Below are 27,718 nucleotides of genomic sequence, written 5' to 3'. Positions count from 1 at the left end.
ATTAGCTGGGCTCTGATTGGTCGGTGTGTGATATTAGCTATTATTAAATTATAGTATTTGATAGTAGCTGCGCTCTGATTTGTCGGTCTGTACTCTCACTCTGATTGGCCGATCTCACCTTGTTGATTTTTTTTCAGTAGTTATTTCTAAGTACAAAACAGGTAAGTGCTGACAGTGCTTAGAGTCCAATAATGGTAAAAAATTAAATGGTAACTTGTTGATCTATGTGCACAACCAACCTTGTAAAGTTAGCATCACTCACGTAAGTAACCTAGCGAAGCTACACAAACTTTTCCCTCTAAAAATGCACTCGGATTGGTCGGTCTGTACTCTCAGAGTGATTGGACGATTTTTAGCTATTATTATATTATTTGATATTAGCTGCACTCTGATTGGTCGGTCTGTACTCTCACTCTGATTGGACGATTGGACGACATCCACCAAACAGCTTCGTGTGACTCTGTGGCGCAATTACTTTTTAAAATATTACTGTAATCTGATTAATTTTTATAAGATTACTGTAATCTGATTACTTTTTAAAATATTACCGTAATCTGATTACTTTTTAAAGATTACAGCCACTATCAAGTGTTTCATAGACTGTTTCACAGACTTATTACAGTAAAAAGGTGAGTGATCAGATTACAGTAATCTGATTACTTTATTAAGGTTACTGTAATCTGATTACTTTAAAAATATTACTGTAATCTGATTACTTTAAAAATATTACTGTAATCTGATTACTTTTTAAAATATTACTGTAATCTGATTACTTTAACAAGATTACTGTAATCCTATTACTTTTTAAAGATTACTGTAATCTGATTACTTTTAAAAGATTACTGTAATCTGATTACTTTTATCAGATTACTGTAATCTGATTACTTTTGCTCGGTGCTCTCACTCTGATTGGCTGATCTTTATATTATTGGCTGATATATATTATTCTTTTCATTATTTATCAATAATATAATATGTATTATTTATAGTAATAACAATAAATATATATTATTATTCTTTTTATTTTTCTTGTACACAGACACACAATCATAGACTGTTTCACAGACTTATTACAGTAAAAAGGTGAGTGATCAGATTACAGTAATCTGATTACTTTATTAAGGTTACTGTGATCTGATTACTTTAAAAATATTTTACTTTAATACTATACTACTGCGCTCAGATTGGTCGGTCTGTACTCTCACTCTGATTGGTCAGTACTCTCACTCTGATTGGCCGATCTTGCCTTGTTGATTTTTTTTCAGTAGTTATTTCTAAGTCATCACTGATATGTCTTCAGCCCAGTAACTCTTAAAGATTACAGCCACTATCAAGTGTTTCACAGACTTATTACAGTAAAAAGGCGAGTGATCAGATTACAGTAATCTGATTACTTTATTAATCATAATAATAAAGTAATTAATGCTTTATTACTTTATTAGATTTTCCCCTTCAGAATAAGGATTATCGAATAGAAGATCCAGCGCTTCTTTGCAGGTAAACTTTTTAGTGGACATTGTGCGATTATTGGAAAAAAAATACTCGCTATTGTCTGGATGGATGGATGGATGGATGGATGGATGGATGGATGGATGGATGGATGGATGGATGGATGGATGGATGATGGGTGGATGGATGGATGGATGGATGGATGGATGGATGGATGGATGGATGTCTGGATGGATGGATGGATGGATGGATGGATGGATGATGGATGGATGGATGGATGGAAAATGGATGGATGGATGGATGGATGGATGGATGATGGATGAATGATGGATGGATGGAACACATAAGTACCTGTATGGTGTGTCCGGGCTCCAGCGTTAAGGGGCCGTACTCTCTGAAGATGGCCAGAGGGCTGGCCAGCACCGCACTCAGCACCCAGGTCAGTGCTATCACCCCGAAACACACATCCTTACGCATCCTGGTCTCCAGGTGGTACACAATGCACCTGAAACACACAGCGGCACACACCTGAGTTAATGATGGTTACGGTTCAATAACGGATGATGGAGCAGATGGTGGAGGGACCGCTAATTCAGGTACAATACGCCAGGGAAGGACGAGATTGAATGTCTCTTCAAGGTCGCACGGAAGTCCTGAACAACACCGGTGGAGAGGAGGCCGTCTGGTTTGGGAACCTCAGGGTTACATCTCTGTTTTTTACAGATGGTGTGCTTCTGTTGACCTTCAGCTCACAGCTGAGTGTGAAGCAGCTCCTCCAGATCTGAGGCCCTGGTTCTGAACCTCCGGGTCGGGATGAGTCTCTGCCTCAGCTGGAGCAGTTTCAGCATCTCTGGACCTGGTTCTCAGTGATGGTGAGTTGGATCAGAGATGGACAGACGGATCGGGGCTTCGTCAGCAGTAATGAGGGCGCTGCTCCGGTCCGTTTGGTGAAGCTGAGCCGGAAGGAGAAGCTTTCAGGTTCCTGCTCCATCTTTGTTCCAACCCTCACCTGCTCACAGATCTGGGTTCTGACCCAAAGAAGGAGGTCGTGGTTTCCTTCAGAGGGGGGCGGGGCTCAGCCTTAGAGATAGGGGGAGGAGCTCCAGTATCCGGGGGGAGGAGCTCCAGTATCCGGGGGGAGGAGCTCCACCATTAGGGGGAGGAGCTCGGAGTAGAGCTGCTGCTCCTCAACATAGAAAGGAGTCAGCTGAGGTGGTTCCTCTGGTTAGGATGCCTCCTGGGAGGAGGCCCCGGGTCAGAACCAGAACCCACTTGAGGGATTATATATCCCATCTGACCTGGGAACGCCACTGTATCCCCCAGGAGGAGCTGGAGAGGGATGTCTGGGTTTCCCTCCTGAACCTGTTGCCTCTGCGACCCGACCTCAGATAAGTGGAAGTCAGTGGATGGATGGAAGTGCTTTGTAATGTTCTCTTTAATCCTCCAGCCTTCACCAGAACTGTAGCTGTGTTTAATTTACAAACTGACAGCCGTTCTGATCTGTGATCAGTTCAAATTTTTTCCAACATCTGAGCTGAAGAACACGAGTTTCCGTCTTCATTAATCAGGTCAGTCATTACTGGTATTTTACTGCTGCTGACAAGTCTCACACGGGAGGCTCTGTGAGTTTCTCCATCAAACACACATCAGCAAAATCAGACCTGCTGTCAGTTACATACCATAAACGTTGTCTTTACAACTTCAGATGAATAAATATGAAGATCACCAAATGCACAAATAACATCCCTGGAGTCTTTCCTCAGGGTCATACAAGGTGAAACAGTCAGTGGGTCCACATGATGAGATTAACTGGATTATAGCTACAGTTGGGTTCTTATCTGAGGGTAATTATCCTTGGATATATGGCGGTGAATGAATGGAATCACTGGCACAAAGCATGTCATACCCCGGTACCATAGGTGGCGCTGTCCCCATTTCAGCTATCGCTAATAGAGTCACTTCCTGTTGACGTCTTCACCAACAACAACAAACTCAGGCATTCAGAAAGATGGCGAACGCAGAGCGAGATGAAGCTGCCTCCCTCTCCATCTGTGATGAGCTGGTTATGGCACAGACGATGCACAACGGCGCATTCTCCATCGCGCAAGTAACCCGATCCGATTTGATTTCTCGTCAGATTAAGCTTGTTACATGAGCTGAATAACTCAGTCTTATTGTAATTTAGCCATTAATCCGATCCGATGTAACCGCACTGAGTGTGAACCATCCAATCCTCCCACATTACTGCTCCTAACACCTAAACTCCAATTAACAAAACAGCAGCCAAGCAGGACAGGAGCTACCAGATGGGCCTCATTTGCATGTGAATCATCACCGTAACGCTCTTTTCCAAATCGCAGCAGTAGTAAAGTGAAAACAGCTTTCATATGTTTCAGCAGGTAAACAGAAACTAGTTTTACTTTATGGAAACCATCCAAGGTTTCTCCCATTAAGCACCACTGTCGCAGGACCGCGAAAGTCACACACAACACACGAAATTTTGTTTCTACTCACTACCACGAGATGGCGGACACGTAGAATTTGAATTATACCCCCGAATAAAGGTGTCTTCCCGTTAAAAACTCTCAAACACTGAAGCTAAAATCAAGATCTCATCGAAAGACGTTTAACTGATTCTTACGAATGTTCCTTTTACTGATTTTCTGTTGTTTTAATGTCGATAAAATGACAAAAAAACGGGAAAAAGATCATAACGTGGAACAGCTTTGTTCATAGTTGTGCTCATGAATTCAGAAACGGATCAAAAAGGAAAAAGAGAACCTGTAAATGTGTTCAAAATCCACTAGAAGTTGTGGAATCCACGCAGTGGTCTCATCAATGATGTCATACGGATGTCAGTAAATTTCCCATTTACAGTTTCTCCTCATCTCTGACCATGTATAAGATTCAGCCTTCAGATTTTATGTGTTTTCATGGTATTTTAAACATACAAAGTAATGAAATCCAGTACCTGGATAAGAATCGTCCCCATTCACCGTATTAATGTTCTTGGATTTGCTCCGTTTTTGCTTATTCCCCTTTTCTTTCCTATAATAACCCATTTAAAATAAAGTTTAAAATCACTTTCCGGAAGCAGCACCCACCTGTGCCGGTCCAGGGCGATGACGTTGAGCGTCACCGTGGAGACGTGCACGGCGAGCCCCTGGGCGTAGGGCAGGAGGAAGCAGAGGGTGCTGCCGAACTTCCACTCTCCCTGCAGCGTGTAGACGAGGGTGAAGGGGAGGCACAGTGTGTTGACCAGCAGGTCAGCTGGAGGCAAAGAGGATAGATAACCTGGTTAGATTCAACCCGACATGATCCTGAATAACATGAAAACATCACAGAACAACGGATACATGCTGTGTTAGCAGCTTCTGCGCGATACAAGCTGTAGGTATTGAGCTGCGTGTTTTCATCATAAAACTACAGATTCACTCACCAGGAGGCCAGCAGAAAGAACATTTAACCTTCTCTGTGATTTACAATTTCAATGCCAAGTGCTCTCAGTAGGAATTGGCTGTGAAGCTTGACTGTTGACAAATTGGCGCTGCTTCTCCCCCACAACATATAACATTTATGAGGCAGCACAATATCTTCTTGTTAAGTGGAGGCTTCTGATGTTAGCTTGCAATAGACGGCTGATGCTGCTTCTGATCTGCAGCCAGGTGCAGAGACATTTCATCATCTCCACGACACACAAAAACAACAGTTTTTTCACTGTTGAAATAATTAAATATAGCTAACATTTCATTTTCTCTGTGACACACTCAACTGTGTAGCTGTGAATTATGTCACAAATTAAAAAAACATGAGTTTTCCATTTTACAATGTTAGCAAACAGCAAATAATGTGCTAATAAATTCTAATGGTATAAACTGGTATTATACAAATCATCATATGAACTACTAGTATTTAGTTATATAATCTTATTTTACAGTTTATTTTTTCAGTTTTTTCAGTTAGCCGAGTAATCGCTGAGTGCTAGATGCTAACCGTAGATAAATCTTGTTCACCAGTCATTTTGTGATGTTAGCACAAAGCTAATAATGTTAATAAATACTAATTGTATAAACCATAGGAATATAGCATGGTTTAATCGGTGCTCATTGCAAAAAAAAAAACTAGCATTTAGCAACAATTACAGTTGTATGCTCAATGCTAACTGTTAATATTTAGCAAAACATTAGTAGCTGTGTGCTAAATGCTAAGCATAGACAAACTGTTGGCATTTAGCACTAAATTATTAGCAGTGTGGATAATTTTTGTTTGCTCCATGCTCTGAAGGACTTAATTTAGCTGCATGCTAAACAGTTACTATTTATCAACATACTAATAACTGTGTGCTAATTGCTAATGGTAGTCAAACTGTAACTAATTAGCACCACATTTTTAGCGGTGTGCTAAATGCCAATAGTCACCGATTCTGAAAAGTAAGCCCCATCCTATAAGTCTGAGGATGTATTTCATAGGTTTGTTACATATTAATCATATATTTTAATCTATAATCTAGAGACTGTCGCTGTTGTGCTTTAGTTCAATGGCAAAAGGGCTCATTTAACTCCACAAACATCTTCTAGTCAAAATTTAAACATGTTAAAAAAGGTTCAAAAGAGGATTTTCACCGGAGGGGGTATTATAACTACAGGTCTACAGGGAAAAACAGCAGAACATACTTTTCTTTGATTTATATAAAAAATAATCTGAATCAGTTGACGTTAGAAAAGTTCAAATGTGTTCAAATGTCTTTGTGGATTTCTGCTTAAAAACAATCATAAGAAATTCTGCCTGATGCCATCCCAAACAGTCCGACTTCCTTTTGAAAACAATCTTTCTTCAAATCTGCAGATAAAACAGTTCGGCTTTGAGTGCAGCCCAAATCCTTCACCACTCAATGCCATGGGATCTGCATATTTCCCTGTAACTCTGACAAATGAACACGCTGACAAGCTGTCTCTATCCTGATAATAAGCAGGAAGCAGCAAGATGAAGGTGGAGGCAAAGACACCTGCCAGTCCTAACATATTCATTTCCTGTGGACGTGTCTGAGGTGCGAAAGCATTTTCAGACAGATGGAAATGCTCATTCAAAATTTATGGTCAGTCCTGAGGAGAGAAAACTCCAGAAAGCACCGTTACTCACTAACATTATTATTAGTTCTGTCTTTATCTTTGTGTGCAGACGCTAAGCACATTTTACACTTGTCTGCTTAAGTAAAACGTCTGCAATTTGTGTTAAAAAGTGACGGCTCAGCTTGATGTGCACAGAGGTGAGATCTCATTTTATGCCTGCTTTACACTTTGGTGTCTTTTTTAATGTTTTCAGAAAACCGAGACTGCCAACATGTGCCATGAGGATGTCAGAAGACACGTTTCTTTTCATCTTAAGTAAGTTTTTATGCAAACATACACCAAAAAACCACCAGAAAAACTCATTCAAAATGATAAAAAGTACCAAGCCTGACAGGAAACATATTAGGTTTCCTATTTAACACTTTGGGGTCATTTCACTGTCACCGTCTTTCATGTTTTTCTTTTGTTTTGCTCTATTGCTTCTTTACACAAAACGTTCCTGAGAGGCTCATATGAATTCAGTGCAATTTAAAGACCTGCTGTGACACTGCTGGAGAATATGAAGAATAATGTTGTATTTCTAAGATATTTTGAGTCTGCACTCATAAGCAGGAAGCTTAAACTGCGTTATATTACAGCACCTAAACCGAATCTACACTTAAAAACGCCGTGCAGTCAACGATGAACCCAGGTGAACATATTATGGACCATTTACCGTCACTTTTGGAGAGCAATTAGACATTTTTTGTAGAAAAATATATAAATATTCACTTTACTTTATTTATTTATTGTCCTTTATAGGACTCTGTAAGACCCAAGTTTGTTTTCCAGCAAATAGCTCACACCTTTATGCATCTGTGCACTTTTTCTTCAGCATTTTAACTCACCCGTCACATAAAAGTTTAGGGTTTCAGCTATTAAAAGACACCAAACTCAAGCTTTTACTCCATGTGTTTCTGGAGCAGCTCCAGTGGGAACTGTGGACAGGTGTTGTGGGAAGGTTTCGATTCACAGAATATAAAGTCCACATATTTGACCAAATTCAATTTGTTTTACATCAACATTTCATAAGGGGTATATTCTCTTAAACTATCCCAGGCCTGGTGTTACGGTGCAGATGGCCGCCCTTCCTGGTTCTGGTTAAAAGACAGTTTTTCTTTCCATGCTCTTCCAACTTCTTTTTAATTGGTTCTGTGTGAATTGGCATGAATTAGATTTGGCTGGATTCTGATTGCATTACAACGACTTGGACTATAATTGGTTTAAACTGGACTGTATCTTTGAAGTGCCTTAAGATAACAGTTTTAAATAAATCTGAATTGAATCACACTTTACTCCTGAGATATCATCTTTGCCTCTCTTTCTGCGACTCCCTTTCAGTTAAAAAAACCTGAGATTTCCTGAGCTAATGAAACAAAATGAACCCTAACCCAACAAAAGAGCTCACATGTAATACATTGAACCGCTTTCATGTCCATTTATTTCTCTTCCAATTAAAGAGTCCAACTTTAAAACCAATTCCAATCCCCTTATATGGTATTTAATCCAATTTAATATTCATCAAACTTTCGCATCAGAATCATAAATACTTTTCCCAAGCTATTCATTTCAGTGATAATCTTTTATTCTTGTTTTTAATGTCATAAGTGAGGGGATATTAGTTGTTCAGACGTGGCTGTGTCACCTGAGGACACACGAAGAGGCAAAACGAGTGGTTTGCATCCGAGCCGACCCCAAGCCATCTGCCCAAAGAGCTGCCGACAGACAGCAGGTCACATGATCAGTAGAGTCAGATGTATGTATGTGTGAATGAATGAACATCAGTGCTGATTTGATGCTGAATAAATAGAGAACGCATGTTTTGCACCCCCCCCGTCATCATGTTACAAATTTAACAGACCAAGAATGAACTATTTGGACGATCTCTGTCATTCCGGCTTATAATAATCCAATCAAGAACCACTGAAACAACCCAAAATCTAGCTTTAATCCCAGCAGTTCTTGTCCCCAACATTTCTTTTTTTAACAAAGCAGATGATAAAACTAATCCTCTGATATATGGAGCTTGGAGGTAATATGAGAAACCCCAAATGATCCAAGACTTCATGGGACAAACCATTCAAATATTGGACAAACTGGCAGCTTCAGCTTCACTTATTGAGGTTTGGGAGGAGTTTTGATCAAAACAATTAATTTTAATCCAGTTTTTAATTCACATGTTTCTATTAAACCTTGCAGCCAAGCTTCAGTCATTCATTCATTCGTACTCTACCTTTAATCTAGGTCCAGATCATGGGTGTCAAAGTCTATTCAAAACTGCCACTTCCCTTAGCTCTTAAACCAAGACACACCTTTCATCTGTTTATGTTTCTGTTTCTGTATTTATCAGACGCTTTTATCCAAAGCGACTTACAAATGAAGATATAACAGCTTTATAAAAAGCTAATAAATCTGGGAGATGATGTATCCTAAAAGAAGGCCAAAACCATCATAACTGGATCCTTTCCATGCAAAAGAGCAGCACTCTTACTCTAAAGCCAGGAATATACTTGGCATCGACTGTGGAAATGCGTGTTTATCATCACTGCTTGTATCCTGCGCTTGTTTGTGGTGAGGTTTGTGCAACATGAAGGTGACAGGTGGGGCCAAAGGTCAAAGGTTCGGCAGAGATGAAAAATGGTGGATTTGTGCTTTAATTTCGAACCCATGAAGCATCCTGGGTGCTTTTAGCCATCAGCACAATTCGGACATTCCCAAACAGTTACTGCCAGGAGGGTTTCTTTGGGAAGCTGCTCTGCTGTCTTAAGGTGAACAAGTTCAGTAATTCAACAGATGTTAAATCTGCGATTCATACGTTCATTTAGCACAAATCTTCCTAAGAAATTCCAAAAATTCCTATCCCAGCACTTACCTTGTACTTCCCTACCCCCTCTATCTCTGCACTTTATCTTTCTGCACTTCCTTCTATGCCTGCACCCTATCTCTACTCTGTCCCCTCTGACAGAGTCGGACTCCTGGGTTCCTTCTATGTAGCTTATTGTTAGCTTTTTATAGAGCTGTTATATCTTCATTTGTAAGTCGCTTTGGATAAAAGCGTCTGATAAATACAGAAACAGAAACTCTATGCTTGACCGAATAGTTCATAACACATTGTTCTGCAGTTATTTCAGTTTTACTCTGACTTTATGGTCAATATTGAGAATCCTGGCACCCAAAAGAAAAGTAGGACCCGAAAATTAGCCAAAATTCTACAAGAAAAGGTCACATTTTGTCTAAAAATGGATTTGTCAACCAACATTTCCCAATGATGTGGTTGATGATGCGCCTTTATGACAACATCTGCACTTAAATGAACCAAATAACTGCTAAAACGTGAATAATAAAGTCTTCCCGCACTTCCTTCTATGCCTGCACCCTATCTCTACTCTGTCCCCTCTGACAGAGTCGGACTCCTGGGTTCCTTCTATGTAGCTTATTGTTAGCTTTTTATAAAGCTGTTATATCTTCATTTGTAAGTCGCTTTGGATAAAAGCGTCTGCTAAATACATAAACATGAACATTCAGCCTCTCCCGGATACCTCTGAGTTTAATCGAGCTGGAAATATATCCGGTGTTTCTCATGGCTAACTCACATATATTGCACTTGGTTGGAGCATCAGTTGTGCACTTCCAAAGAAATGAATACAAAATAGAGCTGAACTGCAGAGGCACAATTCTGCAGCTCTTGCTTTTTCTGCCGCGATCTTAACAACAACCAAAAACTTTGTCCATTGTCTCCAAGCTAAATACATAAACATAAATCTAAACATGTTCTGATTCGCCTGCTTACTAAACCTCACTGGTCATCCGTTGGGTCAAATGTGCAAAATGACACGAGCTGCGGTTTCAACCAAATCTTCTGTTTGACATACAATTAGATGTGACTGTGTCCGGTAGAGGAGGGCCGCCGAATCGCTGCCTCCATAAGGGAGGTCAGGGCCAGTCTCTAACCCAGCCAACCACACTGGTTTGAGTTTTGGTTAAGGGCATTGTGTCAGAGCATGTTAGACTGAAAGGAAAGCTGTTCACTGGGTCTGATGTTGCCTGCCTCTGCTGTCTTTTGCTTTCTTCAGTTTCTTGCGATGCTTCAGGCGAGAGGCTGACAGAAACAGCAGGAAAAGGAGAAACAGAGCAAATGATAAAAGACAGACAAAGAGAAGAAATGAGTCAGCCACATGAAATGGTAAGTGGGAAATGAAAGAATAAAGAAATGTAGATGAACACAGGGGCTTTGATACTGAGAGGTATTGTCTTTCATGTGGTGTGGTGAAATTGTTTCGTCATGTCACATCTAATGGGATGTAAGAAAGTAGGAGAACCGTGTTCAAAATCCCATCAGCTTTGGCAACGACTCAACTCCCCCAAAGAGACGGAGGCCTTTTCGTCCTACAGAGTAAAACAGCTGCTGTGGTGGAAGTAATGGGTCATATATGGATGTGGAGCGGGACATCTACCCCTTTTCGGCCAAAGTGATCCCAGAGCCGGTGCTCCACCGAGGGATGGAGGGATTTTCCATCGGATTGTATGTCAGTGTTGGAAGGGAGGATCTTTTTATCTAATGGCGATCTTTGAATTAATTTAATGTTTCTGTATTTAGCAGACGTAATTCCAGTAAATCAGGAGGTAATTTATCATTATGGACGCTTTCTGGTTTAGTCTGAGTCTTCCTAAAAGAGGGGTAGAACTCGTAAAGCTCAAAATATATATATTTATATATATTTATGTATTTATCAGACGCTTTTATCCAAAGCGACTTACAAATGAAGATATAACAGCTTTATAAAAAGCTAACAATAAGCTACATAGAAGGAACCCAGGAGTCCGACTCTGTCAGAGGGGACAGAGTAGAGATAGGGTGCAGGCATAGAAGGAAGAGCAGAAAGATAAAGTGCAGAGATAGCGGGGGTAGGGAAGTACAAGGTAAGTGCTGGGATAGGAGATGCTCTCTGAAGAGCTGGGTTTTCAGGAGCTTCTTGAAGATAGACAGGGACGCCCCTGTTCTGGTAGCGCTCGGTAGGTCATTCCACCATCGTGGGACGACACATGAACAGAGTTTGGATTGTCTTAGGCGTGGTGTAGGAGCTGCTAGACGACAATCCTGGGACCAACGGAGGGACCCAGTTGGGACAGAAGCCTTTGCAAGAGCCTTCAAGTAGATGGAGCCGTTCCATTCAGCTCTTTGTAGCTAACATCAGGGACTTGAACCTGATGCGGGCGGCTAAGGGCAGCCATAAGATGTTAACAGTTAGCACCTGATGTTGCTGCTGAGATGCATTTGTGCTTAATCTGATGTTGCAGCACACATTTTTTGCATGTTGTGCAAATAGGTTACGTCTTTAGGCTCACCGTTGACCTCCGGGAAAAACCTGAAATATGCCCAAATAGCCGCTTTAGCATTCCTTTTCGGCCATGCGCCAGGCGAGGGTTTTTTGTTTTCTTAGCTGACGTAACTGCCTCCGCCCTCTCAGGCGATTGGCTCGCCTATCCGTGGCCACGATCGAATGATCTGAAGACAAAACCGATTTCACATCCCTTAGCTCGACCCAGTCCTAAGTTGGTTCTAGTTAAGGACTGGTTTGGTTCCAAAGCCAGAGACTCCCATCATTACATCTCCTTAACCCATTAAGCCCATTAGGCTTAATCCATTAGGGTTAGCAGAAGGGAAAGCAGAAAATATCTACTTAAATCAACTTTAAAAGTAATTTTACATGCATTTATCACCATATAACCTTACTTATTTAGCCATTTATATTTACATATGTATATATGTTTCTGTGTGCCACACTCCTACAGCTCATATCTATGAACCAACCCTGATCCAGCTGAGTTATGGGTATAAATATGTATACGTTTTCATTTTACTTTGCAGAAAGTCTTTGAAATTCAGTGAAAGTTTCCATACGATGCTCTGAGCATTCATTAATAAATCTGCACGGTTCAATTTTACAGCCAACAAGAAGCTTTGAGGTTGTTTTCAAGTGTAGAATCAGAAATCATTCGGACAATAAAGAATCCTGCAAAGACGACGAGACAAAAGAGGAACAACGACGAGCGTGTGGTGGACACAGCGACATCCCTGCTTTTTTAATCACAAACTCCCAGCCTGCCTACGCAGGCCTCTTATTGATCTGGTGAAATTCAACCAACGTCTTTCTGGCAACCGTCCGTCTACCTTTCTACACATTTCACATCTCATTATTCATGCCACCTGCCAGCTTTCCCTCTGCTCTATTCCCCCTCCTGCTTTTGATTCGGATTTCTTCTTTTTTTTCCCATCCAACAGAGCTTTTCAGCCTCCATCACAATAACAAAACCACAATATAACAAATGTGCCAATGAAATGTTCCTGCATACCTCTTCTTCATATCAACAAATATCTCCGCTTCCACTACGTGTTTCCTATAAAATATTTACATTTAATGAAAGACTTTACCAGCTCTGGGCCCGTTTTACCACTGAACTCCTGCATAAACAGCAAAAAAAGAGTTCCTTTTAAGTGTTTGTTGGAGAAAAACAACCCAAAAAACCCACCGGAGAGTAAAAAAATCTAATATAGTCATAGTATCTATTCAGGAAAAAGGAATAAACCCAAGTCCTTTCTGGAAAAAGTTGGATTGTACAGACTTTTATTCACTTAATTTCTGGTTAAGCCCTTAAACAAAAAGAAAAAACCTCTCTTCTGCCCGGCAACAATTAGATCACACGCAATACTTTTCTCCTATATTTCTATAATTATTTCATAATACGTGCACATTAGTTAAATGCAGCGCTTCACTTCATAATAAAAATTTAATTATTCACTCACTTGAGAAAGTTGTTGAATATATAGCATCTACTTTCCTCGGAGTACACATTATAATTATATCATTACACATCCCATTACCTGCATCCCAACACTTTGTACTACGAGCTAATTTAATTAACTTAAACTTACAAAAAAAACTAAACCTGTTGTTTTTAAGGTGGAGACTTGGCAAGTAATCATAAATAGTTATTGATCCCAGAGGGAAACAGTTCAGCAGTTAGCTGTAAGCTAGCGGCAGATGCTAGCGGCAGATGCTAGCGGCAGATGCTATCAAGCAATGCTTTCTCATCAACAGCAATGCACCAAGCCGGAGATGTGCACAGCGTAACTCGTTGTGGAGAGGACTGGTGTTGAAAACACACCTAATCAGGGAGTGACGAGGGGGAGGTCTTCCTATACCACTGTTTCCTGGGGCAGGGGGACAAGGAGGGGGACCTGGTCATCTGGTTCTGGGTCTGGGCTTGCTGTGTGAGGGGAGGGGCTAAGTCTAGTCTATCAGGCCGGCAGGACCCTGTGTGTTGAATGGTTGCCTACTGTCAGGCCTGGGTTCCAGGCTGCTCCTTGCCGGGGATGCTGCCCCATTCCCGCTGCTCTCAATGGGCGCGTCTTGGGTTCTGAGGCGCTTCGCCTTGGGCATCAGGGTGGTTGCCGGCCCACTGGGGGCGGCTGTCTGGGGCGGTTGCCGGCCCACTGGGGGCGGCTGTCTGGGGTGGTTGCCGGCCCACTGGGGGCGGCTGTCTGGGGTGGTTGCCGGCCCACTGGGGGCTGCTGTCTGGGGAGGTTGCCGGCCCACTGGGGGCGGCTGTCTGGGGTGGTGGGGGCGGCTGTCTGGGGCGGTTGCCGGCCCACTGGAGGCAGCTGTCTGGGGAGGTTGCCGGCCCACTGGGGGCTGCTGTCTGGGGAGGTTGCCGGCCCACTGGGGGCGGCTGTCTGGGGTGGTGGGGGCGGCTGTCTGGGGCGGTTGCCGGCCCACTGGAGGCAGCTGTCTGGGGAGGTTGCCGGCCCACTGGGGGCTGCTGTCTGGGGTGGTTGCCGGCCCACTGGGGGCGGCTGTCTGGGGAGGTTGCCGGCCCACTGGGGGCAGCTGTCTGGGGCGGTTGCCGGCCCACTGGGGGCGGCTGTCTGGGGCGGTTGCCGGCCCACTGGGGGCAGCTGTCTGGGGAGGTTGCCGGCCCACTGGGGGCTGCTGTCTGGGGTGGTTGCCGGCCCACTGGGGGCGGCTGTCTGGGGTGGTTGCCGGCCCACTGGGGGCGGCTGTCTGGGGCGGTTGCCGGCCCACTGGGGGCAGCTGTCTGGGGCGGTTGCCGGCCCACTGGGGGCTGCTGTCTGGGGCGGTTGCCGGCCCACTGGGGGCGGCTGTCTGGGGTGGCCCCGTCTTCCACGGGTGGGCGAGCCCTCTGTTGGGTGGAGTTATGGTCCTCAGACACATGGGGGTCTCGGTCCCCACTCGGCTCATGCTGGGCGGATGGTGCCTGGCGGGCTCTGGCTCCTTTGCTCCATGGGGGCTCTACCCGGGGCCTTCCTCTGCTGTCCTCTGGGCTGGTCTTTCCTGTGATGCCTGGTTTCTCTCTTGTGGAGTGGAGGGTGGTTGTGGCTCCTTTCCCCCATCATCAACCACAATTTATGTAAAGCCTTCGCCATATATTTCACTCGCAGGCTCACTCTACAGTTTCCATCTCACTTTGAGGCTTTAATAATTTTCAGTGACCCAGTTAAGTTCTCATACGCTTGTTGCCGTTTGTTTTTCTTCATTAATCTTTCTGCAGGTGTTCCCGATGGTCCTCCTCGTAGCCGTTGTTTTGTTTTCCTCCACAGATGCAGCAGCTTGTCTGTTTTATGGTTCAATCTCCTTTTCCTTTCCCTCCTTCCTTTCATTCCCCCTTTCAATTACATTTAAACTATTTAAAACGGATGAGAAGACTGACTCCGAGTCTTTTCCACACAGCGGCAGGTTGAGTCTGGCTGAAAGTAACTGATCAACGAGACATTTTTCGATATTATCTTCCCTTAAAAGAATGTAAAGTGATTCAATTTAAAAACAATGTAAATTGACTTTAAAATACAGGGAAATAAATGAGAAAAAATCCAGATAAAATGGAAACTGAAGTAGAAATAGGACTATAAATATTACTCTACATCCTGAACATTAATTATTGCTGATTTTTACAACATTTATTCGCATATTAATCAGTTTCTTGAGCCATTTACATACATTTGTTATTTGATTATTGCAGTTTTAGTTCTCCATAGAGGTAATACTTGTGTTCTACTAATATATTAAACAATAAGATTCTGATACAATGAAAATTATATTTATTACCACAGATTATTTTGTGTAGAATTAACAGACATCGTGATTTTATAAGATAGTTCATGTAGTAAAAGTATCTCCTCATTGTACTCGACTTCAGCCGCTAGTTTACAGCTCTGAATATTCCACCAAACTGTGATTTTATTCAACTATTAGACCTTTGATTTTCCTCTTTATGTGTAACACAATCGGTTATTTTAGTTTGCTCTACATCACAGGGAGAAAAGTTAATGAATTTTCCTTTTCAGCCATTTTTCTAGATCAGTTTCTTTCATCCCTTCAGACCTTTCTGCGACTGCCTCTTTCTGCGAATACATGAAGGTAAAAGCTTTCTTTTCTTTCCCCTCCAACAAACCGTCAGTCTTCTTTTAACACCTGAGCAGTCCAAGTGACACATGTGTTATTGCTCTTGTTTTTAATCCGACTGATCTGGGTTTTATGTCGGATTCGGAGCCTCCGGTGGTTCATTTTGACCGAAACTGGCTAAAATCTGGCACAAAACTCTCCCAGCAGTTATGCACTTCCATGCAATAATACCCCCTTTTCTCATTATGTAAGATGGACTAAAAAAGCATAAAATGGACGTCTGCCGGTTCGTTTATGTTACTGTAAGTTTATTCAGCTGGAAAACATGACAGTTCGGTTTCCTCAGATGACTCTGGCGGGGAAAGAGCAGACGCCCTGTAAAGCCTTGCTTTAGACCCAAAACAACCTATCGGTGTGTCATGTCTCGGTTTTACGTAACCTCTACATGGTGCCTGTAACCCCTGTGGAGTTTCCAGTGTTTCAGCGTAAAAACGAGCTAAAAACATAACATACAGACACAAAACCACCAAATTAAACCAAAAAAACTGTGAAAAACAGGTTTAGAAACAATATTACTTATCTGTGAGAGGCTTTAAGGGTCTGCTGAGACCCTCTCATGCAGCAGTAACAGCAATTAAACATTTTTCTAGCATCTGAAAACAGTTGAAAACAGTTAAACTGATTGTATTTAACTGTGTTGTGTTGGTGGGCTTCTTCACAGTTCCTGATAGACTTATCTCAGGACTTCAAACGTATAATAAACCACACTCCCAAAATGTGGGGTACGATGTAAGGATGTAAAGCTTCTACATGGTGGAACTGAAATGTATGGACAGGAGTTTAAAGTCTTGGAAGTGCACTTTAAATCAAGAGATTTACTCTGAGGAGCACCGACTTTGTCCCAAATATTATCACAATCTTTATAAGGAGCATCTACAAAGTATAAGGAGACGGTGCGCAGTCCCCTGTGCAGTTTTTTTTTATTTAATAGATAGTATTGCGATCATGTTACAAAGAATTGGATTGTAATTGGCTTGAATTGGATTGTAATTGGCTTGAATTGGATTGTAATTGGCTTATATTGGATTGTAATTGGCTTGAATTGGATTATAATTGGCTTGAATTGGATTGTAATTGGCTTAAATTGCATTGTAATTGGCTTGAATTGGATTGTAATTGGCTTGAATTGGATTGTAATTGGCTAGAATTGGATTGTAATTGGCTTAAATTGGATTGTAATTGGCTTGAATTGGATTGTAATTGGCTTGAATTAGATTATAATTGGCTTGAATTGGATTGTAATTGGCTTAAATTGCATTGTAATTGGCTTGAATTGCATTGTAATTGGCTTAAATTGGATTGTAATTGGCTTGAATTAGATTATAATTGGCTTGAATTGGATTGTAATTGGCTTAAATTGGATTGTAATTGGCTTGAATTGGATTGTAATTGGCTTGAATTAGATTATAATTGGCTTGAATTGGATTGTAATTGGCTTGAATTAGATTATAATTGGCTTAAATTGGATTGTAATTGCCTTAAATTGGATTGTAATTGGCTTAAATTGGATTGTAATTGGCTTGAATTGGATTGTATCTTTGAAGTTTCTTGATATTTTAGATATAAATAAAACTGAACTGAACACAAAGACACAAATCAGTGAAAGGCTTCAAAAAGCTGCAGTTGCTCCACAATAAAACTATACAAAAACAAGAAATTAGCACAATTTAATCTGGCAGAAGATGTATTTTACAGGTTTCCAGCATATTTGACCCATATTTGACCCCCTTCCCCCAGAGAAGAGCTTTCATCTCACACAAAAAGAAATCCAAGGATGGATGTGTAAGATGCGTAATACAAGAGATACAAGAAGAAAGAGCTAAAAACAGCCAGGTGCTTCAGGCAGATGCTGCCAAATGTGCAAAAATCATGACGTGTTTGCTGCAGGAGCTTCTTCAGCAGCCCTGGCTGGTGATGATGATGATGATAGAGGTGGTGATGGGCATTATGAGGACGGGATGAAGGTGAGTATGGATGGAAAGTGGCACAGCAGAAGCTGACAATGTCATGAGAGATGATTATTTTAGCATCAAACTGTGTTTCTGGACTAGGGAGCAAATGATGGAGGCAGGAGGGAGTGATACATAACAGAGTAACAGCGTAAAACGTTAAATCTGTACCAAATGGTTTGTTAAATAAAAGCTAAAAGGTTTATAAACTGAACAAATCTGGCTATGAAATTAATTCAGAAATAAAAAACGGGTTTCAGACGGTGTTAAAGTCCTGATCAGCCCTCGTTTCTTTATGCTTCCCTCCAACCTTTAACCTCTAAAGTGTCCTGATCAACAGTTCTGCAGCTTTCTGAAGCTCCTTCAGAGCTTTTCTTTGGACATTTTCCGCTTTTTCACTCATTTTCAGTCCTTGTTCCTGAACATTTTCAGTGTTTTTTCTTTGTTCAGCCACTTAACTCTGACCTATGAACCCTTCAGGCAGAAAAAAGGCTCCTAACTCAAGGGATGAACCAGTGTTGTGTCGACACAGAACAGACAACTTAGCAAAGAAGCCATTTTAAACTGGATCTTTAGGCACTTTGTTCCCATTTCTTTAGCTGCATCTATGAAAAACAGCAAAGAAAACACAGTTTGACAGACAGAAAATAGGATTTCTGCAGCAACAAGGTGATTCCCAAAGAGCTATTAGCTGAAAACTTGGCATATCTCAGCATGGTGTGCAGTGTGTCCTTAAAACATTTGAGGAAACTGGACAAGTGGAGGACAAAAGAAGAAGTGTCAGGCCTAAAAAACTATCTCCAGCAGATGAACAGGATCTGAAAGTGATGTCCTTAAGAAAGAGGAAAAAATCCAGCTGTGACCTGACAGGACCTGAGAGATGCATCTGGACCTTCAGCTGATCCATCTACTGTTGGCCCAAGCCTCATCAGAAATGGTCTCCATGGAAGGGTGGCTGTCAAGAAGCCGTTCTTAAGGAAGGGAAACAGGGAGAAAAGGCTGAGCTGTGCCAAATGACACAAGAAGTGGACTGAAAATCAGTGGCAACAGGTCTTATGGAGGGATGAATCCTCCCCAGAGCCCGGACCTCAACATTATTGAAGCAGTGTGGGATCATCTGACAGAGAACGGAACAAAAGGCAGCCCACATCCAAAGAAGAGCTTTGGGATGTCCTTCAAGAAGCCTGGAGAACTATTCCTGAAGACTCCTTAAAGAAATGACAGAAAGCTTGTCTCAGAGGGTTATATTGACTCAGTGGCTGAATGGTTTTGCCACAAAGTCTTCTAAAAGCTTTTAATCCTTTAGAGATGTCGTCATTAGTTATATTAGCGCCATCTGATCGGATTAATGGCTAAATTACAATAAGATTGATATAAGATCGGTAATGACCTTTATTATTTCCTAATATTGAAACTCACTGATATATTCTCATTATTTTCCAAGGTTACAAAACCTTTGGGAACTGGAATCAACCCAAGAGTACATGTTGCATTTTTATCTAGCCTGATTACCTTCAAGAAGCCTGGAGAACTATTCCTGAAGACTCCTTAAAGAAAGGACAGAAAGCTGGTCTCAGAGGGTTCAGGCTGTGAAACCAAAGCCATGAACTGCAGAAAAGCCAATGTGCAGAAGCCGATGGTTTAAAGGTTCACAAACATCTCTCGTGTTGCTTTAGTATCTTTCCAAAAATAATGAAATGATTGACTGTTGGTGCAGTTTCAGCTCGAAAATGCCTTGTTTTTTAATCCCTGTCTGAGCTGGGAGTAAATGGACGAGTCACTGCACAATGAAGGCTGTTTTAAAGCAGCACAAACTGAAAAATACTCACAAAGCACACGTGGAAAACTTCAGCTGAGCTCTCAGGACTTCATTTAACAAACTGAAGGCAGTGAAGAGTTTTTTCAGGACACTAGCAGAGAGAGTGTGTTTGTGAGCGTGTGCTTATTAATAATAGCCAGCGGTACGTTTGACTTTGCATCCAATTTTCTTAACACATCTCAGAACGAGCTGCACTTGGGGCTACACAAAGATGTGAGCGCACATTACACACTGCTCAGCACACACTTGTACAGTTAAACACTCGCACAGGCAAACAAATTCCACTTTGTCTAATTATTCATTCCTCGACCTCATTAGCTCAGTTTGTGACAGATGGAGACGGCAGGCCTGGGACCAAATAAAGCCGATGGACTCCAGAAGAACTACAAACTACGAGTCCCTGATGAGCAATGATGGGAACAGTCGTCTGGTTCTGCTTCCAGAGACTAAACTCAGGCCAACACTTACTGACATTAAAGAATCTTCTCATATATATGGCCCAAGACGCTGGGTTTGTTTCCTGTTTGTAAAGCCATGTTCGATGAAGCCTTCTGACCACACTGTGCAGACTTAATTCATTCTTAAGAGCATTTTATGGTCAGTTCAGTCCAATTCATTTGAATACATCCATCCATCCATTTTCTATACCGTCAATCGGGTCGCGGGGGGCTGGAGCCTATCCCAGCAGTCATTGGGCGAGGGGCGGGGGACACCCTGGAGAGGTCGCCAGTCATTGGAATACAACCATAATCTAATCAAATTCATTAAATTCCACTGATAAGGAAACCAACATGTTGCACGGAAACTTCTCTTCGATCCAATGCACCGTCCTGAGCGCAGTGCTCATTAATTCAGCCGTTCTTTAGTTTCTGTTATCTCCATTTCATGTTCTAGGTGCTTTATTTCATCTTCTTACCTTAGATTGCAGAAAAATTGTCACTTAATTTCAGAATATTTGTGTAATTTTACTCTGAGAACATCCTACTGGCCTGTGGGGTTAATGTTATTCAGAATCTTTTCTCACAACATCTCTTTACCCCCTAAAGAAAAACTTAATAACTGAACTTGAATAACTCTTACTGACATTAAAGAATCTTCTCATATACACGCCCCAAGACGCTGGTTTTGCAGACTTAATTCATTCTTAAGAGCATTTTATTGTCAGTTCAGTCCAATTCATTGGAATACATCCATCCATCCATTTTCTATACCGTCAATCGGGTCGCGGGGGGCTGGAGCCTATCCCAGCAGTCATTGGGCGAGGGGCGGGGGACACCCTGGAGAGGTCCCCAGTCATTGGAATACAATCATAATCTAATCAAATTCATTAAATTCCACTGATAAGGAAACCAACATGTTGCACGGAAACTTCTCTTCGATCCAATGCACCGTCCTGAGCGCAGTGCTCATTAATTCAGCCGTTCTTTAGTTTCTGTTATCTCCATTTCATGTTCTAGGTGCTTTATTTCATCTTCTTACCTTAAATATTCTGAAATTAAGTGACAATTTTTCTGCAATCTGTGTCATTTTACTCTGAGAACATCCTACAGGCCTGTGGGGTTAATGTTATTCACAATCTTTTCTCACAACATCTCTTTACCCCCTAAAGAAAAACTTAATAACTGAACTTGAATAACTCTTACTGACATTAAAGAATCTTCTCATATACACGCCCCAAGACGCTGGTTTTGCAGACTTAATTCATTCTTAAGAGCATTTTCTTGTCAGTTCAGTCCAATTCATTGGAATACAATCATAATCTAATCAAATTCATTAAATTCCACTGATAAGGAAACCAACATGTTGCACGGAAACTTCTCTTTGATCCAATGAGCGCCCATGAGGCGCTTTTTCCCTTTTAACAGGAAGAAGAAACCATCAGGAAGAAGAAACCATCAGGAAGAAGAAACCATCAGAACCAGACCCAGGACCAGCTGGGGGCCGAGAGGACAGGAAAGAGGGGACAACAAGTTGCTGTTCTGTATCTAAATGTTGTTCCACAGACTTCTGTCCAATGTTTCTTGGTTGTTAAAGAGTCCAAATGACTTCCAGTGTTCCAGTGTCAGGTTTATTTTCTGTTCCATGTCTTGTCATTTCCTGTTTTATTTTGAAAAGCACTGACCTTCTCCTCTTGTTTCAGGTATCTTGCCCTTCCTCCCGTGTCAAGCGTCAAGTGTTTCCACCTGTTCCCCTTGGTCCCTCATGTTCAAATAGTCTGTTTCCCTCGTCTTGTGCCAGTATTTTGTCTCTTTTTGAGCTACCAGCCCTTTGTCTTGTCCCTTGAACCCACAGAATCCACGAGTGAGCGACTCTCCTGTAGTGCATCTTGTTTTGTAATTTATTCTTGTTCCATAGCCTTAGTTTATTTATTCCAACACGGTAAGTTTCATAGCTTTGTTTTTCCTCCATTTGCAAGGAGGGATTTTTCGTTGTAACTATTCCTAGTCGCCCCCGTTAAAGGAGAGTTTTTAGTTATCGCTAAAGTTTCATAGAGCCTCTGTTAGTTAAGAGTGCGTCTTTGTTTTATTCCGCCTCATTAGGAGAGCGTGTCTTTGTTTTGTTCAGTGTTCATAGCTTTTCTGTTTTCCTCCCAGTTTGGAGAGTTTTATGTTTTGTAACTTTCATAGCTGCACTCCTCCTCCACCCTGGATATGGAGGATTTTTACAGCCCGTTTCTTAACCCGTTGGTAACTGACATCCAGATGGTAAATTATGTCAGCGCCGGTTGTTTTAACCTCGATTTCTTTTTAAAGAAAACTGGTTTTCTCTTTAACTTCCACCAATGCCTGTGATAGTAACGACCTTTCATGTAGCTGGGTTCAAATCCCCTGAAATAAAGGTTCTACCTCCAGTAGGGGTCCTTAGGCAAGACCCCCTTTACCCTACCTGCCTGCCTGTAAGTCACTTTGGATAAAAGCGTAAATAATGCTGCTCCCGCTGGGCTTCCATAGTTCAGGCGTTGCCCTCCCCTCTGCATTTACTTCCAAAAGTGAGACGACACAGCAGCATGCACGAGAAAAAGGCCCAGTCTCTTCTGGTGTTTGGAACTGGTTTGGTTTCCCACGATATGTTGCCCATTTAGACCAAGGAGAAGCCGGAGTTTATCCACATGCTAAACACTGTGGACCCCAGGCATGTGCTGCCAAGTCAGAAGCATTTTGCTGAAGTTGCCTCGCCTCACTACAACTGTACATGTGAAAAGACTGCAACAGAGCCGGGGGGGGGCTCTTTTTACTTTGCTATAAAGGACCTCTGGTCCAGCTGAACCGTGCATGTGTTTGTTGGTGCTTTTCATCGGCTCTGAGACGTGTCTGCAACAAAAAGGCCATTTCATCGAGGCTTAATTGTGGCTACATGTAAAAGCATTTTCACAATGTAAATTGTACTCTTTTGAAAGTATTTCTTATCTGATACTCAATGGAATAATCGCTGGAATACTCAATTACTTCAGTCATCGTTTGCTGTTGTCTCTGCTCTGTTTTCCAGTCTGATCGTTTGGCTCATTGATGTGTTTTTGACAATATTTGGACTGTGGAGCTCTGCCGTTCGATCACATAAACGAAGACATATTTGGTAAAATAATATTTGTCAGTTTATTTCAACAGATTTACTAACTCTCAGAATAGAAACGGCCTGTTTCCAGATGCTGGCTGTCGTCCTGAAGCAGCTCAAAGTCGGGAGCTGTCCGTGGTGCTGAAATCACGAGGAAGCTCATTTTACCAGCTGTTAGCTCTACTTTAGTTTCACTTGTTCACCTTTTTCTTTTCAGTAAAATAGTTAAAACAACACAGATAAAGTAGAAATGTTTTCTACTCCCCATTACTACCCATTATTATGCCATCATTAGCATGCAGTGCTCATTAATTCAGCCGTTCATTACTCTCTGTTATCTCCATTTCATGTTCTAGGTGCTTTATTTCATCTTCTTACCTTAAATATTCTGAAATTAAGTGACATTTCTTCTGCAATCAGTTACAATTTGTGTCATTTTACTCTGAGAACATCCTACAGGCCTGTGGGGTTAATGTTACTCAGAATGTTTTCTCACAACATCTCTTTACCCCCTAAAAGAAAACTTAATAACTGAACTTGAATAACAACTTGCATCAAGTTTGGTTAATTATGCACCAGCAGGAATTTCACAAGTGAGCATCGTGTATCACTTCACAGCCGGGGGATGTGTGAATCTTGCCCGTTCACGCTTGTCCTATTAAAGATAAATAAAGCTGCGGTGAGACGGCCGACTTTGGGTTGAAACAGAAGATTGCAAAGATGGTTAAAAGCCGGTCTCGGCTTCTGTTGCCACTCACTGGACCTTTAAATCCAATTTAAAACTTGGGGTCGAGGCTTAGAAAGTTCTCTGCCTTATTAAAAAGATGAAAACATGTCACCCAAACGCAGCTAAATCCTGGAGGTTAGAACACAATGTTTGATACGATGATGGACAGGTTTATCCCTGATTTACAGTGTTAGTCTAATTTACAGTTAATATGTCCCATAAATCCACTCTGAACACTTTTAGGAGACACACACGGATGCATTCTTGGAAGCAAACAATCTGAGTAAGGTCTTAGACATTTAAACTTTATAGAAAACTTCCATAATGTGCAATATTCTTAAAGGCAAGCTTATATTTAAGTGTTAATGCAGTCTATGTATTGGATTCATTTGGAATTTAACCAATTTGATTTGGACTGTATCTTTGAGTTCCTCGAGATGAGATTTGTTGTCATTTGGCGCTTTATAAATAAAACTGAGTTGAACTTTGGTGATAAGAAGGCCAAAAAGGCGCTGCAGGAACTGTGGACGATCGTAGTTTTGTAAACCTTTGCTTCGTAACTGGGCAGCGATCGGTCCAAATGATGCTGGCAGTGATTAATGAATGCAGCACCAGCACAAACCCCCAGCAAACCCCAAAACATACGTCATTAATAAACAACCTTTTAGGTCTCCAAAGACTCTTTGAAACCACATTTGAGCAATCTCAAGTGGCGTGCTTGAATAAATCAATAGAAAAAGATCAGAAGAGCAGAAAACTCCTTCATAAACTGGATATTTTGGGCATTAAAATGTGAAATCATGATCAAATGGCTTTATTTTTATTAAGATGTCACTAAAATGCATCTGTTCCTGATCCCTTTCTGGCATTAAAGATATATTTGCCTCATGAAAGAGATGATTGTGATTGTTTTTGCTTATATTAAAAATAGAAAAGTCGCCTCTTTGTCCAAACATAAACACTTTGAAGTCGTTTTCTTGCATGAAATATAACTGAACGTTGCCAGCAGTCTTCTCTTTACCCACTTTTTCCTCACTGTAGCCTAAACCAAGGTGATCAAACCCAACCTTGAACCTGAAACTGAGCGTTTCAGTCCTTCAGCACACACATATAAGCACTTTAGCTCAGAATACGCCGCCATATTTACACATCACAGAGCGTTTAATGGCTCTGATGACTGACACAATCTAATCTGAAAGAGCAGAGCGTGTAAACATACCGACGGCCAAATTAGCGATGAAGAAGTTGGTGACGGTTCGCAGCGTCTTGAAGCGATAGATGACGTAGATGACCAAAGAGTTACCCAGAACCCCCAACACGATGATGGTGCTGTAAGCCAAGATCAACACCACCTTGAAAGAAGCAACAAGAGCAAACAGCTGTTAGAGGCAAAGTGACCCCTGAGGTTGGAAAAAGAGGGATTTAATCTGAACACAGAAGCTCAGCTGGAACAGATCTGATATCAGCAGGTTAAGAAAGGGAAAGGTCTTAAATGAGCTCAGTACTTGTACACTCAGGAGTCTGATCGGGTCCTCTGGAAAGTTCACCCCTTCAAACCCTGTAGGTATCGCTGAGGTGGGGGTGCCGACGTTTGGGTCGTAATCATGGTAAAGAAGATTATCGGAGTCAGGCAGGGGCAGGAGGCGGAGCTCGTCCTGCGTGCCGTTGGCTGCGCCGACGTCCTCCATGACCAATCATACGTGTCCAGCTGGCAGCTCCATTTCACCGACAGGTTCCCCCCCCTCACGGCCTGCGGGGTGACAGAGAAACAGGCAGCGTCGGGGTAAATATCAGCATATCAGCGTGATTTAACTGTATTCTACCGTAAAATCTTCATGATAAATCACAACAAATGTCATGTCAAGGCACTTTAAAGATACTGTCCAAGTCACTGTAAAACAATCATAATCCAATCAAATTAGATTAATTTAATTAGTACAGTTCATGCAAAGCCAATTAACTCTGGCTGCAGCACTTTGGATCAGCTGGAGGCTTTTCAGAGGATCTGTGGGCAATAATAAATAATTACAGCAGTCCAATCCTGAAGAAGCAAATGCATGGAGCAGTTTCTCTGCATCACTCTGAGACAGGATGTTCCTGCTTTCAACTGGTCAGAAATAACTCCAAGGTTCCTCCCTGTAGGACCAGAAGCCGAGGAAATACCATCTAAAGTAACTATAAAACCACACAGCTTCTTCCTGAAGTGCTCAGGCCCAAAGAGAACGACTTCAGACTGATATCCAGCTTAGATTTAGTTCATTTCTGTGAAATTTTCTGCACAAAAACTGGACGTTTTCTTCAAATATAAACAGAAATGCTTGAATAAAATCAACTTTTGGAAAAATCCCAAACGACAAACACATTGTCAGAAAATAATCTCTTTTAAATGCAAAGTCATCCAACCCACGCAGCTCGCGGTTCACCAATAACTGCCCCGTGCTTCGCAGATTATCTGGCGATCCGCCACTGGCAGTAATCTGATCGTAGCCATGTTCTTTTCCAGGTCAAGGGATTACGAACAGAGCAGGTAGATTTGGGAGAGTGACCCGAATTATTTTCGTTTTAGGTCAAGAGGTGCTTTAAAGTCAGAAAAGTACTGCATCTTATTGTTTACGGGCATGGTAACTTTGGTAACCATGGTAACCATTTATTAAACTGGCAACTGATCAAACTGCGGTTTAAAGTGATTTTCCTGCTTTAACCTGATGACCCCTAGTAATCTGTTGTGTGGGGATAGAAAAAGACCCGGAAAGGCTTATTTAGACAGTTCAAGGACTGAATTATCCTCATAACTATCCTCATCGGTGTCTAAATAATTCGCTACGACAGGGATTTCCATCAGATTTGTCATAATTACCCAGCGGATGAGAGGCAGAGCCCCCTAAAAACCACTGTTCAGTGTAAAAAATTCATTTTACTCAGACTTTAAGGACACAGGTCATAGAGTTCCATAGGAATGTATTGGTTTCCTGTTGGGAGACAGTATTAAAGCGTGCAACAGCACGGGGGGGGGTGGTTGTTTCTCTGTTGGAGACCTCAGCCTTTGGAAAGTGTGCAGAATGTGGTTTTACATCTTTAAATCGATCAATTATAGAAACATTTACACATTTATTTTAGCACTATCTGCTGTTGTTGCCATTTATCGATTATTTACATTATTTCCAATAATAATATTCTCCAAACAAGTCTTAAAAAGTCATGGAGCCCCGAAGCCTCGATGATACAGAGCAGCAGACGGTGGCCACACTGGGCGCCTCCCAGTGGTCTCACACCCTCAGGGTGCTAATATTCATAAAGAAATCAACAACAAGGCATCTTTTTTGTGAGCTTGTGCTGAGTCAGAGCTTGTGGGCAGAGGGAATGTGCAAGATCCAGCAAATCTTTGACATTTCAGCTGCCAAAAACTATTTCAATCTTTTAAAACTGTGAAGCCACAGATGGTATTTTTTAACAAAGAAAACCAATGAAAACTTTCAATTAATCATTAAAACAATTATAAATCTCAAATTTAACCAAGAGAATTATTCAGGTAACTCAATTGATTGATTAATCCATCAATTTTACTGAGTGACCTGATAAGAAATGGAGGAATTTTATTCACTATAACTATTCAAAAAGGGGAAAAAGAAGTG

At 41.7% G+C, this 27,718-nt stretch overlaps 1 protein-coding gene across 1 annotated transcript in view; it reads right to left on the bottom strand.

The window, feature by feature from the left end:
* Positions 1 to 25,823, bottom strand: part of npy2rl (neuropeptide Y receptor Y2, like) — a 35,735-nt gene extending 9,912 nt beyond the window's left edge. Inside the window, exons 1-4 of the mRNA XM_072376372.1 lie at positions 25,592 to 25,823; positions 25,306 to 25,438; positions 4,554 to 4,719; positions 1,801 to 1,954 (exon numbers count right to left, since the gene is read on the bottom strand). Of these exons, the coding sequence (XP_072232473.1) occupies positions 1,801 to 1,954; positions 4,554 to 4,719; positions 25,306 to 25,438; positions 25,592 to 25,774 (636 nt within the window). The 5' untranslated portion in view covers positions 25,775 to 25,823. The remainder of the gene's footprint in view (positions 1 to 1,800; positions 1,955 to 4,553; positions 4,720 to 25,305; positions 25,439 to 25,591) is intronic.
* Between the last annotated feature and the right edge of the window lie 1,895 nt (positions 25,824 to 27,718).

This window comes from Leuresthes tenuis, unplaced genomic scaffold, assembly GCF_036924035.1.
Source record: "Leuresthes tenuis unplaced genomic scaffold, fLeuTen1.0.hap1 SCAF_22, whole genome shotgun sequence".
NCBI classification, from domain to species: Eukaryota; Metazoa; Chordata; class Actinopteri; order Atheriniformes; family Atherinopsidae; genus Leuresthes; species Leuresthes tenuis.
The sequence above is the reverse complement of the archived record's forward strand: the minus strand, read 5'-3'. Positions and strand labels throughout refer to the sequence as shown.